Consider the following 15,890-nt stretch of genomic DNA (forward strand, 5'->3'; position numbering starts at 1 on the left):
TATGCTTTTATGCGGTCTTTTGTGGACATACAGACATAGTTGACAATCCCACAGCAGCCCGTTTCAACACATGCAGTCAGTTGCAAGCAGAAAGTTGAAGGCAAAGGAAGGTCGCTCGTACGCACGTGCTTGTTAGAAGACGACGGTACTGGGATGAGGGGATTTACAACAAACCATCTCACCCTCACAGACATCGCTGAGTCAATTGCTCCACGGCAGTCTCCACATTGCTGGCACCCAGATCAGGATCCCCAACCCACCAGGAGCTCATCTGTTTCTCCTGACCATTCCCCAGGTACACGTCAACTTACAACATTTTGCCCTAGGTACATTCTCAAGGACGAAGTACGACCAGCAGCGGCCGGGGGCTGTACCTGGGCGAGTGCTTGACGCTGTGCAGGTGCTGGATGCGCTGGTCCGAGAGGTCGCAGATCACGTCCTGCACCGCGGCGAGCATGGCCGCCAACCCCGCCGCGCTCTGCATCTGCAGGGCGGCCGGGGCGTCTTGGAGCAGGCTCAGGGAGAGCAGGTCGCCCGACTGCTGGCTCGTCTCCGCCAGCCGCACCTTCAGGAACGCCTCCAGCTGCAACCGTCCCCGGCCAGCGCTGCCGTCAGGCTTCCGCCCACTTTCACTTCAACGGAATTTCAAATCAAATATCAATTGGACGGTCTCCGGGTAAAAGGTAACAAGTCACATTTTGGTGATTTTTAGTTTATTCCAGCAATAAACTCTTAAGTATACTTAGAATATGTAATGATTTTTAATCATTGGCAACTATGTTGGTAAATATGTTGGTAAATAAAAGAATAATGCAAAATTAATTTAAGTATTTAAATTCAATTTTTTTCAATTTTTATCTAAGAGTTTTTTGTTTCTCCTGCAAAAAATGAATTCTTGACTTGTTACCTTTTACCCGGAGACCGTCCAATTTATTCCAGAACATAAAATACTTTCCACAAATGCATTTAAACATAAAATTGAACTATATTACAGGGTTTCACAGACATTGTCTAATAAACTACCTTAGCTTTCGAGAAATGTTGAAGTGGCAGTTTGTACCGCCGTACTTTGTGCTGCAGCACTGGCATCTTCAGGGCTTAGAACGCAAGAGGAGCGAAGCCACACCAGATCTCACTCCGAATGACCATTACAGCCGATGGACTGAGGCCATACATGACTGCTTTATTGACCGATGGAGAAGCCAATGGCAGGAAAGGCCAGTTATTATTGGCTGACACTTCAGCCAATAGTAGTAGTCCTAATGTGATCGCCTACCTGAAGAAGACCCCTGGGAAGTATTAATAGAGAACTTCCACAACGCCAGGCGGAGAAGAGTTTGAGCTGGCAGAAATAATAATGAGGCACTGCCCCATCTCACTAGGTACACTAACCAGCCTCAGGTCTTGGGGTATCGTCCCATCCTCAGGCCTTGCCCTTGCTTCCGCTAGAGAAAGAGAGAAAATGGTCCATGGTTAAGAATAAACTAACAGTAGAACACCAAAAAAATAATAGCACCTACTTTTTCATCTTGTTTTTTCCCCACACAGTTGCAGCCCATTACAACTGCACAGTGCTCAAGCCAGCCAAGGGTAGAGGGGCACCGCCCCTTCTCTGGTCTACCCCTGCCTTCGATAAAGGAAGGGGAGAAGCGGCCCATGGTTTAGTAACCAAACAAACTAACTCTAAATAACTCCATGCTGTTGCAGACCTACCCAAATGCACAGCAGCCTCGGGAAAATACGAGAGTGGGATCTAGCTAGTCCTCCAATCCCCTGAAAATAAACTTTTGAATTATTAATTGATAAACCATCAGTACAGCATGTTATCATAAACAGCCTCAAAAATCTTTACAGCCCAAGTAAATTCAAAGGTTTTCCGCCTTTTTCCGTAGCCTTGCAAGTTCGTAAAATTTTCTGTACAGTCCGCATCAGAATTTCCATGAAGTTTAACCAACCTATCTTGTACTTGAGGTTCACTGCCATTTTCCCTGTATCTCCCGCAACATGCACATCGCCAGGAGGCTCTCCGACTGCTTTGGCTATGGGTTTATAGCTCTGGGCTGCAGGCACAATATACAAAAATGTAAATAGACAAGCACAATAACCAAGATATTCTCCACTAAAATTGGAAATAAATAAATCACTAGCCTGCTAAAAAAAAAAAAAAAAAAAAAATCCTTGCAATCAAACAGCAAGTTCTAGATACTCCAAGCAGTCCATACAACCAATTAAATTAATAACATTTTAAACTCAGCACTAGCCAGCAGACTGCCCCTCCTCCAATTGGCTAAAACCAAACACCTTAGCCAATGAGAGTGAAGCACCATCTTCAACGCCCTGCTTCACTAACCACATGCACCACTTGCTTTTTGCTTTTTCTTCAGCACCTTCCAGTTATTCTGAATGTTGCCAAATGAGACCAAATACCTAAAATAACTACATATGGTTAACTCAACTAACTGCCAAAGACCAGAGCTGGGAGGGGTAACAAATGGAAGATTGAGGGGGAAATGAGACTATGGCGCTCATCTTTCCTATCAGACCAAGTGCCGGGCCCTGCCGGGTAGAATTACTAAAGAAAGGAAGGAGCGTGGGCTTGTCCCCCTTCAAACTCCCATGCTCGACAAGAGCCCCTAAAATAGCTTATGCCACCACCGTGCTGAGGGCTTCGCCCTATGATGATGAATGGCGAGCTCTCTGTTGATTTTCAACCCTGAAGATGCCTGCTGCAATGCAAAGCAGAACAATCAATCAAATAGTTCAACACATCTCAAACTCTAAAGCTAAAAGAGATTTTATACAGTCAAACAATTTTATTTTAAACACATTTCACAGGAGTCTAAGAAATATTTATGGAAGCAAAACCAAAAAAAGCCTTTTGACGGTTTTATTCTTGCTTAGAATTTTCTTTGTGTTGTACGGATAGACATTAGTGATCTTAACGCCAAATATTACTGATTAATGCTATTACTTTGATGACAGCTGTCGTGTCTGTCCTGGTCCCTAGGCCCGCTGTTGCCCATAACCGTCTGGTCCGGGCATGAGTGTAAAAAAGTGTTTGAGTGCTGCTTCGAGTGGTGAGCGCACCCGAGCGTGGCGGCTGGTGTGATAAATGACAGTGCAATCTGACCCGGATCGCATACTGTCTCCCACGTACCTCGTGTGTCCCCCTCCCCTGCTTCCCGCTCGCCGTGCGCCGGTGCGTGGGAGTCAGTCGTAAGCTCGCCTCTCATCCGCGATGGACGCGTCTGAGCGCTGCTCCGCACTTCGAAGCTAGCGACCCGTGAGTGGTTCGCCGTTTAGCAGCCAGTGCCTTAACGACATAGACCGAACTACGGACATAAATAGACCGAACTAAGTAGCGTCTCGAGTGGCCGACAGCTCGAGGGGTTGCTGTTGTCCTGGCCTCCTGTTGCAAGCCACAAGGTGAGAACCCGTTCACTCCCTGAGTTTTCGGCTGGCCGGCGCTCTCGTCACGACAGGAAATAACTCGCAACAGGAGTCAGAGAGTCAGGTGACGTCAACTTTGAAACAGAGGGTGTAATACTACGGTATTATCAGACTAACTGAAACTGTTTGTTATTGTTTTACGTTCGAGGTTAATACCGCTTCCCAATACTTTCGGCAGTGTTTTGTTTCACGCATGGCGGCGCGCGCAGCTCGTGCTGCGTCGTCATGACAACTGCTAAAATAAATAATCGCGCGGCGTTTGGAACAGCTTTAACGAGCCTATGCTTGATTGATATTGACATTTCATTGGCTTCATTAAAAAGGACGCTAACGTGTCGCGGCCGTGATTGGCCCTTTTCAATTAACAATTTAATTTCGGCAAGAGAGAAGAAAAAGAGTGGAAAATTACGCCATTTAGTGCGTGTGGTAGTGTATTCCCTCTGGGAATATTTTATTCGTGGCGATGCTAATTTCGGCGTTATTGGTCTGGAAATTACGTCAAAATACTGGGCAATATTAATTGACGCCCTGTAATTGAATGCAGAAGAATCACATTCAATTCACGTGAGTGACGAAGTATTTTACGAATGACCTTAATCATCCAGAGTTAAGGTATGGTCTGCATCATCGCTATATAATAAAATTGACGTAAATTTTACCGTCAACGTATGCGAACTGTAATTGTATAAACTTTGGATTATCATAAAATTAGTTGAACATTGACTTTCGGCGATTAACGGCAAATTTACTCACATTAGCACAAACTATATGTACACAAGTCCAGAAGTCTTTAGGTTAGGCGTTTCATGCTTGAGCAAGCCGGAGCAAAACCCCAAAACTTTTACTCAGTGAACAACTTCCGGAACTTTATTTATTTTGTATTATTTTATTCAAGAGTCAGGTTATCTACGACATCCCATAGACTTTATTTAATATTTGTTTGTTTGGTTATTATTTCCATGACTCGAGGTTTCTCATTATGGTTAAAACAATAAAATAAGTCTTATTGTGTTATTTTGTTGTTAATTCTTGATTACCTCTGGCGCCCTATTATTAATTCCTGGAATAATGTTCCGAGTAATTTAAAAATGGAAAATCTTAGTTTCATCAAGTACACGTCTGTGTACAGAAGGGAGTAAGAAATTACAAACCATTTTTCTGGCGCACGAAAAGTGGGGCCGATAGTGTGCATATTTGTATTGTGTTCTTATGTTCTAAGTTATAGCAGTAAATATGGAAACTAGGGGAAGGAGTAGACGTGTCAGTCAGGACAGCTCCAGGGACAGCAGTGTGGAGTCTACACACTCTGTGGATGTATCTGTTCCCACATCACCTAGCCAAGTACATAACACAGATTTTGTTACCCCAGTAACACATGCTGGAGCGGCTAGAGTAGATGTGACACAACCCCAAGCTACCACCGCACCACACACACCTTTGCCTTTATTGCCAGCTGCCATAAGTAATGAAACAAGTGCTAGCTTACTCATTATGCTGCAGAGCATGTGGCAGGAGGTGAAAGCTAACCACCAACAACAACGAGAACAGAGTGCTAAGTTAGAGGAGAATCTCCAGGGCACTAGTGCTAGATTGGAGGAGAGGCTCAATAGTACTAAAGATAGTATTAAGCAGCAATTGGACAAACAACAACAAGAACAGAGTACTAGGCTAGAAGAACAGAATGCTAGGATGGAGGAACAAAATGCTAGATTGGAGGAAGTTCTCAGGGACACTAAGGAATCTATTAATAACACACTTCAAAGGGAAATGAGTGAAGTCAAGAGTAGTGTGTCTGCTATTTCTGTGCGGTTGGCAGAACACGAAAGCTACACTGATACACAGTTGCAGCTAATACAACAACAGTGCAGTAGTACTACAACTAGGTTAGCAACAGAGTTGACTACACAGACCAGCCAGCTGAATGACAGGCTAAATCAATTAGCTGAGCAAGCTGCTCAGAACAGCTGTGGCCTGGAACAAATTCAATCCACATGCCAGACCATGATTGAAAAGGTGGTAATCAATCACACCACAGACATGAGGGAGCAGGTGGACACACTAATGAAAAGGCAGACAGAATTTTCACTTGACATAGAGCAGCAGGTAGGCAAACTACAAGAGAAGGTATTGCAGTTGAGGGTAGACAATCTTACTCGCACATCCAGTCACCATGTAGCATTGGCCCCAGCCCTGAACATCAATGCCAATGAAATACTCAGTAGCTGTGATTCACCACAGACTGAGCAACCTGAGGTCCCAATCACACGCTCCAACCCAGCTAACACACACACCACATTGGACCCATTTGCAGTGATGCACCACCCGGCACGCCAATGGTCAGAGGCGATGCCTAGGTTCTCTGCCCATGAAGGAGAGAATCCAATGAGATTCCTTCGACGTTTCGAGGAATACGCTGACATGTTTAGGCTAAGTGATACTGAACGCCTGAAATGCATGGCAACTGCACTGAGGGACCATGCGTATTACTGGTGGGAGGTATTACAAAGTACCATCACTTCCTACCAAGAATTCAAAAGCCATTTCAAACAGCAGTTTTGGAATGTGAAAATACAGGGAACATTGAGAGCACGTCTGCATACCGAACGGTATGATAGCAAGAAGAACCGAACTCTGGAGACACACTTGTCTCAAATGTTCGAGAGGACGCGCTACCTCGAACCAGAGATGGGTGATATCGAATTCATGGCGATGGTGACCTCCCAGCTACCCATCAAGTACCAAGTACATTTGACAGGGCGTAGCTTTAACAATATCACAGAGTTCCGCGAACAGGTCCTCGCTTTCGACCGGCTGGAGCGGCTGTCCAGGAACAACAATAGCGAGGTGGAGAAAGACCTCAAGCCAGCACATCAGAAGGCAGCACCACTCTACACACCCTGGCAGCGTGGTAACGACGGCGGCAAGGCCAACGTCCACTGCACGTCATGGCAGCCTGCGAAACAGTACCGGACAGGGAAGTGGAAGACCAGGAGGGAATTCCAACCTCAACATCAAGGAAACCGCCAGCCGAAGAAACCCTACACCCACAACCAAAACCAGTGGTGGGGAAAGCATTATCGTCCTGAAGATCCAAAGGGAAGGCCACCCAGGTGGGAGTACAGGAGTTACTCTAACCGTCAGCCGCCCAACAATATGCAACAGCATATGTTGCATCCCCCTGTAGCAGACACCGCTCCTGTGAATCAATCACCAGCGAGTTTCTCTACAATCAACCATCCTCCAACCACATCGTACCCCTTGCAGCGTGGATATTTTGCTCGGCAGCAGCCGATCCCACCCAACTGCACAGTAACGCAGCCTCAGCAGACTGCGAATTGCAGCTACTCTCAAGCTGTAATTGAGGAGCATCAAAATAATTATGCTCAGTAAGGTTGTAGGTATTACCACCAACCTTATACCCGGAAGAGACACACCTGGACATGACATGGAGGGGCTAACAACAGAGAAGGAATAGAGGAAGAAATCGAAGAACTGGTAAGAGACAAATTAACAAGAGAAGCCGACCTCAGGAAGAAAAGGAAGCCAGCATCCAGGATCAGTAAATTCACTGTAGGAGACTTAGTTCTACGCCGTACAGCACCAACTAGTAACAAGTGGGCTCATCTAGCGAAGAAGCTATTTTTATTGTACTCAGGTCCCTACAAAGTAGTAGCTGTGGAGAGATGTAACTGCTACACTCTACACGACCCTGATACAGGAAAAATTGTAGGAAATTACAATTTGAGTCAGCTTAGGCCTTACAAAACACCTGTGGTGAATTAGAACACCAAATATGTACCATTATTACTTGTGTTATGCTAAAACCATTGTATTGTTTATGTTGCTAAGGAAATTTAAATATATATATCCTCATGAGTTGATAGAGGTAATCCAGGTGTATAGGTACCTCATTGCTTCGATATGGTAATTTATATTCGAAGAATTAGGGTGTTTGTCAGTTGATGATTTTATTTTAACTGATATTTGTGCTTGGAGCATATGTGTTGCCTGAGCGTTGGTTTGGTACATTGTCCTAGAGGGACATACCAAATATTATGTACTGTGTGTACAGTTACTGTGTTGAGACACAGTTATTATCACCCTATTAGTCGAGTTCGACCATATTAGCAATGGATATACACGTGAAGTTTAAATAAAATTTGGCATAAGATGTGTACAAACACTATGTGACATATTACAATGTATAACTAATGCAACACACAACTAAATACTAAATATAATTAATGGCCTAAAGATTAGTTGACAAATATCCTACTAAATGAACACACTTGGTGGTATGAGTACTTACAGTTTGATCCAGGCTACTGCCTTGCCCCTACCTATGCTTCTTCATCGTCTAGTAGTTAATAATGCACTTTGATTGGGTTCCCACAGGACACCCGAAACTATAAGTGGATATCAACTTCATCCACACTCTTATTAATAGGATGTAAAAACACTCCACTTTATATTGAGAAAAGAAGAAATGAAAGATAAAGAATTTTAAAGATTGTCTTTAATGAACAACTTTAAAAACATAAACACTATACACTAGCACTCAATCAAGAATATTTATCTTGAAGTTATTGTCATTATTTCATAGCTGAGTAGCAAATAATGTCTCTTCTTGTAAATAAGTGTAGCTATTGTGTAACATGTAATGAAGGAAAATATTCACATATGATATGTGAAAAGCATATTTAATATGTTATTGAAAGCCCAATATTATTGACAAGTCTCAATTAAGGAATTGAATGTAATTATTTACTAGGTGAAGATATTATGTTGATAACATCCATAAAATATATTTTATTTATTCATCACCTACTACAAAGGTAAACAATAACCTGTTGTTGTTATTGCAAAGCACTATGCAAGACTATTGTTGCAAATACTGTTTATTTATGCATTACATTACCTTATTATTTAACAGAGTTATTATGTGTTCAATTAATGTTTATATTTATAATTAAGTTGTTATGAATTATTAATTTTATGAGTTTGAGGAATCTCGAGTCATTTAATTTATGTTAGAGTAGGGGAGCAAGAGAAGAAGAGGGGTTAGTGATAGCATGAGGCACGATCACAGGACGCTGTATATTCATATCGCGCGAGTGATAAGAACTGTTATAGGACGTGTGATTAACGTGTGTGTGTCTTCTGATTGCCGACGAACTGAACGAGTTTTGTTGCGGTCCCCTTCGACACCGTCTGCAGCATTAGATGCAGCAGCAGCAGCAGCAGCAGCAGCAGCAGCAGCAGTAGTCCAAGGCACATGTAGAGTCATGTGTTGGACATTTGACTCAGCAGCTCGTACCAGTTGGTACGACCCCAGCGAACACGTCGCAGACCCAGTGGGTCCGCATCAGCACGACACCACAGCATCCATCGTGATGTCATTGGTGACATCAGGTGATGCGATCATCGATGAACAGCACACTGGTCCAGCAGTCTTCACGACGTCGATCGCCTACAACAGTGTATTATTGGCTGAACCGCCATCCCAGCACTGTGGTTTACACCGCAGTCGACCTCTCTGCTCAGCTGTCACTTACCATGTATGGAGATTGGTGAGCTGTCTTCTACATCCTTGCTTCGCCTAATCAGGTAACTGATACTCCACAACATGTAGACAGATCATGTTTACAAACAACAGTGCGACTGTCCAGCCTACGAAGTGTAGTGTCGGTTGGCAAGAGAATAACGTTTTTCAACTTTCATCGCAATGTTGCCAACTTGTGAAGTAACCAGTTCCAGTTATTTGTTTTAACGATCTAAATTGAATTTAACTTTTTGGACAGTGAAATATAAATTTATATCGGGAGCGGCACTGTAATACTACGGTATTATCAGACTAACTGAAACTGTTTGTTATTGTTTTACGTTCGAGGTTAATACCGCTTCCCAATACTTTCGGCAGTGTTTTGTTTTGTTTCACGCATGGCGGCGCGCGCAGCTCGTGCTGCGTCGTCATGACAACTGCTAAAATAAATAATCGCGCGGCGTTTGGAACAGCTTTAACGAGCCTATGCTTGATTGATATTGACATTTCATTGGCTTCATTAAAAAGGACGCTAACGTGTCGCGGCCGTGATTGGCCCTTTTCAATTAACAATTTAATTTCGGCAAGAGAGAAGAAAAAGAGTGGAAAATTACGCCATTTAGTGCGTGTGGTAGTGTTTTCCCTCTGGGAATATTTTATTCGTGGCGATGCTAATTTCGGCGTTATTGGTCTGGAAATTACGCCAAAATACTGGGCAATATTAATTGACGCCCTGTAATTGAATGCAGAAGAATCGCATTCAATTCACGTGAGTGACGAAGTATTTTACGAACGACCTTAATCATCCAGAGTTAAGGTATGGTCTGCATCATCGCTATATAATAAAATTGACGTAAATTTTACCGTCAACGTATGCGAACTGTAATTGTATAAACTTTGGATTATCATAAAATTAGTTGAACATTGACTTTCGGCGATTAACGGCAAATTTACTCACATTAGCACAAACTATATGTACACAAGTCCAGGAGTCTTTAGGTTAGGCGTTTCATGCTCGAGCAAGCCGGAGCAAAACCCCAAAACTTTTACTCAGTGAACAATTTCCGGAACTTTATTTATTTTGTATTATTTTATTCAAGAGTCAGGTTATCTACGACATCCCATAGACTTTATTTAATATTTGTTTGTTTGGTTATTATTTCCATGACTCGAGGTTTCTCATTATGGTTAAAACAATAAAATAAGTCTTATTGTGTTATTTTGTTGTTAATTCTTGATTACCTCTGGCGCCCTATTATTAATTCCTGGAATAATGTTCCGAGTAATTTAAAAATGGAAAATCTTAGTTTCATCACGTACACGTTTGTGTACAAGGGTGTCGAAGATGTATTTTCTCTAAGTATAGCATTATATTACATGAACAGTGAGGATTTATGGTGCGATGTTATGGACAGCTGCGACATCTCATACAAATAAACTTCTGAAGGCTATTTTAACATCAACCTGAAACTAATAATAGAAATATGTATATGATTAACTCTAAACAACAGAGACTGGCTTGCCTGCTTCCCGTGGAGTATTTGAACATCACTGTTCTCCAATCGCACATCCTTTTAGCCAGTATAGTAATGCCCTGAGCCTGCAAAATTCAAATTTGTGCACTACTGTTTGTGCCTCTAATTTCGCAGGGTTTTTCTTTCTTGACACATGTTTTGTTTTGGCATTTTTTAAATGTTGAGTCAAATACAGGTTGTCCATAAAACAAGTCTCAGTTTCCATGGTATTTATTTAATTATTTTTTATTTTATTTATTTAAATTGTGACATGTCTACCAACAGCTAAGGCCATAGTGGTAGACACCATACATATATACAAAGAGGTTACAAAGACACATGGACAAACAAATACAAACTGGAGAACAAAAAAAAAAAAAAAACCATAAAGAAACATAAATATATAATACAAATATCACGGAAACTAAAATACAATGAAGTCAAAAAATATAATAACATATTAGAAGTTAGATAAGATGTTCTTGAGGCAAATTTTTTTGTTGGTTTGATCAAAATGATTCAAGTTTGTTGTAATTAGAAATCAATCTATATAATAGATCATTCCTTTTATTGAAAGTACATAAAAAAGGTGGTTTGCGACAATTAAAGGAAGAAATTTTAATACCGGTTGATTCTAGGACATAAGGACAATTAAGGTAATTATAATAACAATTATGAATAAATAGAGCATCAAGAACATTTCTTCTATCCTTAAGTGAACCTAGAAGACTATTTAAGTTGATTGAACTATTGGTTTTTTGTATTATATAGTGGCCGAGTTTCATTTGAATTTTGTCCAATTTCCCAATGTCAGTTAAATTTGAATTATTCCAAATAATAGAGCCATATTCAAGTTTAGATCTGATTAAAGACATAAATAAGGATAATATTGAATCAATATTAGTAGAATGAAAGGTGATGTACTTGATGAGACCAAGAATTCTAATAGAGTGACAAATAAGTGAATCAGTATGTAAATGAAAGAATAATTTGGAATCCAAAAGTACGCCAAGATCTTTAACATGTTTAGTTTTTAGTATGGGAGAATTGTCAAGGTTGTACCTATAACAGATAGGATAGTATTTTCTAGTAAATGATATAATGGTAGTTTTATCTTTATTAAGCTGTACCAAATTTGTGTTGCACCAATTTGCCACTGCAGAGATATCGGATTGAAGAAGATAGCAATCATGATAAGAAGATATTTTGCGATATATCTTTAAATCATCAGCGAATAGAGTCCCAGTAGAGTAATTAAGTTGATGAATGATGTCATTAATGAAAATATTAAATAATAGGGGAGAAAGGGAACCACCTTGAGGAACACCAGAAGGTGCAGTATATAGAGTTGATTTTATATTCTTTATTGCAACAAAGAAATTTCTGTTTGTTAAATAGCTAGTTAGCCAATTTATGTATTTGTCACTTAGTCCAAAAGAAGAGCATTTAGAAAGAAGAATTTGATGATTTACAGTATCAAAAGCTTTGGCCAAGTCAAAGTAGCAAGCATCAACTTAGCAAGCATAAACAGTTTGATTTTTAATATTTACAACCAATCATACATCAAATTGAAGGTTAAAAAAAGTTACAAATGTTCAATATATGCACCTTTAGTTATACGGTGCACATCCAACCTAAAGTCCCATTCTTCTTACACTTTGGTTAACAAGTCCGGAGTAATGGAAGCAATAGCCTCTCTTTAATTCTACAGGTATGTCTGAACTCTGGAAAATCATTAGGTAGCGGCAGAATGTAGACACAGTCTTTTATAAAGCCCCAAAGGAAAAAATTGCATGGTGTTATGTCAGGCGATCGTGGAGGCCATTGTAAAAGAGCTCTGTCATTTGGAATTTTTCGAATACTTGCAAACTCCGAGCTACATATAGTCTTTCAATTCATACAGCTCTAGTCTGGTCACCAACAAAGCCATCAGAGACAGTAATACACTCATGAGTTTATTACACAGACCAGAAACATTGGGAAAAACCAAAATCAGCATGACCAGACAGGGATTCAAACCCAGCTCCTATGAAATAGTCCGTATCTTACCACTGCATCACCTAACTTCATACCATTCAGGGGTAATTGGGTGGAAAAATTTACCATAGTCCTCCATGAGATACCATAGCAGCATTCGCCTAAAGAATTTTTGAGGCAATTTGGAAAAACCAAAATCAGGATTGCTGGACAAGAATTTGAATTCCAGTACAGTACACTCAAATGTAAGATGGGCAGTTCACCGTTACACTGCTTAACTCAGGCCAATGCTAGACATCAAAGTAAACAGTGGAAAGGCAAAACATTTGGGGAGGAACCAAAACTATACTCTCTCATCAGTTTCTTGCTTGCTGAATAATGCTGCAGAAAAAAAAATTATGGAATAAAAATTTATAATCTCAGAATGTTTTGATATGAAACATAAACAAAAGTAATGTAAGTTTTTTCAAATTATCTTATCTGCTTTAGAAACTAAAAAAGAGAACATTTTTGTGTATAATTACAAAAAGCAAACCCACACAAGAAAGACATCCTTAAAAAATGTTTCTTTATAAGTCAATCTTTATGTTTAATATATAATAACAGTCATTTAGTCCTGGAGTAATACTATAATATTAAACATGCATCAAACAAAGGAGGAAAATACAAAAAACATTATTTACATAATTTAGTACAGATTAAAGTGTATTGTGTGTGTGTGTGTGTATATATATATATATAAACTAAAAATAAATAGTATATATGGCAATGTGTGCAAAAATGACTACAGTACACTCCCAATTATTAGCGAAATTAAGTGGCAGGGCCACAGCGGATAGTAAAAATCGTGGATAATCCGCAAAAACGCCGAAAATGGGGGAAAAAAAAAGGAAACATTAATTTGAACTTAAAAATCTAAACATTTACGTACATTAAAAGTTACAATTAACAGTAAAAAATTTTAAATGATGTTAAAATTTCAGTATTTTACTGAATAATTAACATACAATGCATTTCAGTAATGTAAACATAAAAGTGGTCAACCATACGACTAGAAACAAAGCGCGACAGAGACAAAAATAGCAACGCATGCCAACATACTGCGTGAGTTCCGAGAAGGCCTGTGGCGTTTTACCGTGTACGGTATACAATACACTCGTCAGTAGAGTTCAAATTTGCTCACTTGTAATAAAATACAGATTTATATTAGTGATGGGTCAATTCCTGTTTTTTCCCGGTTCTCGGTTCGGTACCGGTTCTTAAAAATTGGTTCTCGGTTCTCGGTTCCTCGGTTATGACTTAAAAAAATAAAATAAATATTATTCACACATTATTTATGAGGTGTTTTAAGTAATAAACTATTTACTGTTTTGGCTACAAAAAAGCACTAAAAAGCATGTGTCCATAATTACAACTTCAACAATTTACTGTTTATAACACTGAAAATAATAATTTGTTTGTATTGTTCTGTCCTCAATGTTTTTTATTGTATGCTTACAAAGAAATGCATTGGCATAATGATTCAGTCTTTAAAGCGGCTATCAAAGCAAATTAAAAGGTTTAGTATAGTTTTGAAGCTACAGTAAACACACCAACCTTAATAAAACTAAAATTTACTATATTAATTAAACCCTACTTTAAAACATAGGAATAAAAAGAAAAAGTTACAATAATGGAAATAAATACAATGATGGTTAACTTTCAAAGAATTAGAATATTAAATTGTCCATCAAACTTTTTGCCTACATTGAATTCAGTATGTTTGCACAGTCAACAGTAAATTACTGCCACACTTCTGATGCCATTTCTTACACAATTTGCTCTATTTGGCCAAAATAATTATACTTTACAAGTGTCAACAAGCATTTTGTAACTTCCCCCTTCAAAAAAATCCCGTTTGTCTAAATGAGAAAGTTACTAGCCATTACACTAGATGGCTGCAGATGCAGTGAACTTACATTCCAAAGCACTGCACAAAAAAATGCATAAAATTTTATAACGCCGAAAATTATTACGGAAAATTTTTAATCAATCATTAAGTATATTAAACAAATATTCTGTGGAATTTGCAATACACCAGTCACCCTTACTTACGTGTCAATGACTCAATTAACTGCCTATTTTTAAAAACAAATTGAAACAAACATGGCGTCTTTCTGTTCTCACATCTCTGCTGAGGCACGTCATAGAGTTGCACACCTCTATGAACTACATCTATGGCACCTTCAACTGTTATGTTTTGATTGTAAAACGTACTTTGTTTACAGATGTGGCGAGAACATTAAATATTTTCACATGTTATTTATTTTATAGTTAGAGATGAATATTATTCCACGGAAGTCCAAAAAAATAATTCATATGTGGTTTGGACGTGAGTTGAGCCATTTCATGCTGCAGTTAAGTTATAGTGAAGGACTATTTTCGTAAAGGGTTTTGCTATACTGCCAGAACCGGTACCGGTACCGGCACCGACATTTTAGCTGCGGTTCTCGGTGCCGGTTAAAATGCTGAGAACCATAGGAACCGAGAACCAGTACCGACCCATCCCTAATTTATATATGTGCTGTATTTTTTCGTAGCATGCGCGGATAATCCGCACTGCGGATCATCTGCCCGCGGATAATAGGGAGGAGTTTACTGTATCAAAACTGCAAATGAATCAAATAGTGAAAAATTTAAACCAAACATAGCAAGAGAAAACTAATGCTGGTGGAGTAACAATAAGATCTTTTGAACAAACCTCTTTGAGGTCATCTAGGAGTGTGTTCTTGGTGGCTGGGTTGTCCATGACTGTGTAGGCCTCTTCGCCTCTCGCAACGCCTCCTTCCACCCCAGATGACTCGACTTCAATCCCACTTCCCTCCACTGAAATATCCGCTGTCTAGAAAATTATATAAATGTTTTAAATCCACAAAGTAGTATGTAGAGTAAAAAGTTAATAAAAAAAAATAATCTCCCTGAAATTCTTTAATACCACATAAAGCTTTAAGAGAAAAGATAAATCGGAAAATTAACATTAATAACATTGAGCCAAAGTTAATACCATCTATTACTGATGTAAAAATGAAAACTGAAGTAAATCAAACTTGGTAGGTATGAAATTTATGTATATTATTACATTTCCTCTGAAAAGTTCCACAGTTTTAAAATTTATTTATGTATAAATGAAAACTGTATGTATCAACCATACTTGAAGTTTAAATTTATTTATTTTCCCATATACAAGCACCTAACTAAAATTTAGAATAATAGTCATTTTCATAGAAAATTATAAGAATGTCTTTTGTAAAGTATTTCAATATTATATTTTAATACTTTACAAGTAAATGATAACAGTCTACTTTAAGGGTGCCACTCTAAAAAAAGGAAACATGAAAATGGATTAATACAGTTCATTTTATTTTTAA

At 39.2% G+C, this 15,890-nt stretch overlaps 1 protein-coding gene across 1 annotated transcript in view; it reads right to left on the reverse strand.

The window, feature by feature from the left end:
* LOC134535521 (CDK5 regulatory subunit-associated protein 3) overlaps positions 1–15,890 on the reverse strand; it is a 44,163-nt gene that overhangs the window by 9,892 nt on the left and 18,381 nt on the right. The window contains exons 7-8 of the mRNA XM_063374664.1: positions 15,224–15,364; positions 375–583 (exon numbers count right to left, since the gene is read on the reverse strand). Of these exons, the coding sequence (XP_063230734.1) occupies positions 375–583; positions 15,224–15,364 (350 nt within the window). The remainder of the gene's footprint in view (positions 1–374; positions 584–15,223; positions 15,365–15,890) is intronic.

The sequence above is a fragment of the Bacillus rossius genome, chromosome 8 (genome assembly GCF_032445375.1).
Source record: "Bacillus rossius redtenbacheri isolate Brsri chromosome 8, Brsri_v3, whole genome shotgun sequence".
In the NCBI taxonomy this organism is placed as follows: domain Eukaryota; kingdom Metazoa; phylum Arthropoda; class Insecta; order Phasmatodea; family Bacillidae; genus Bacillus; species Bacillus rossius.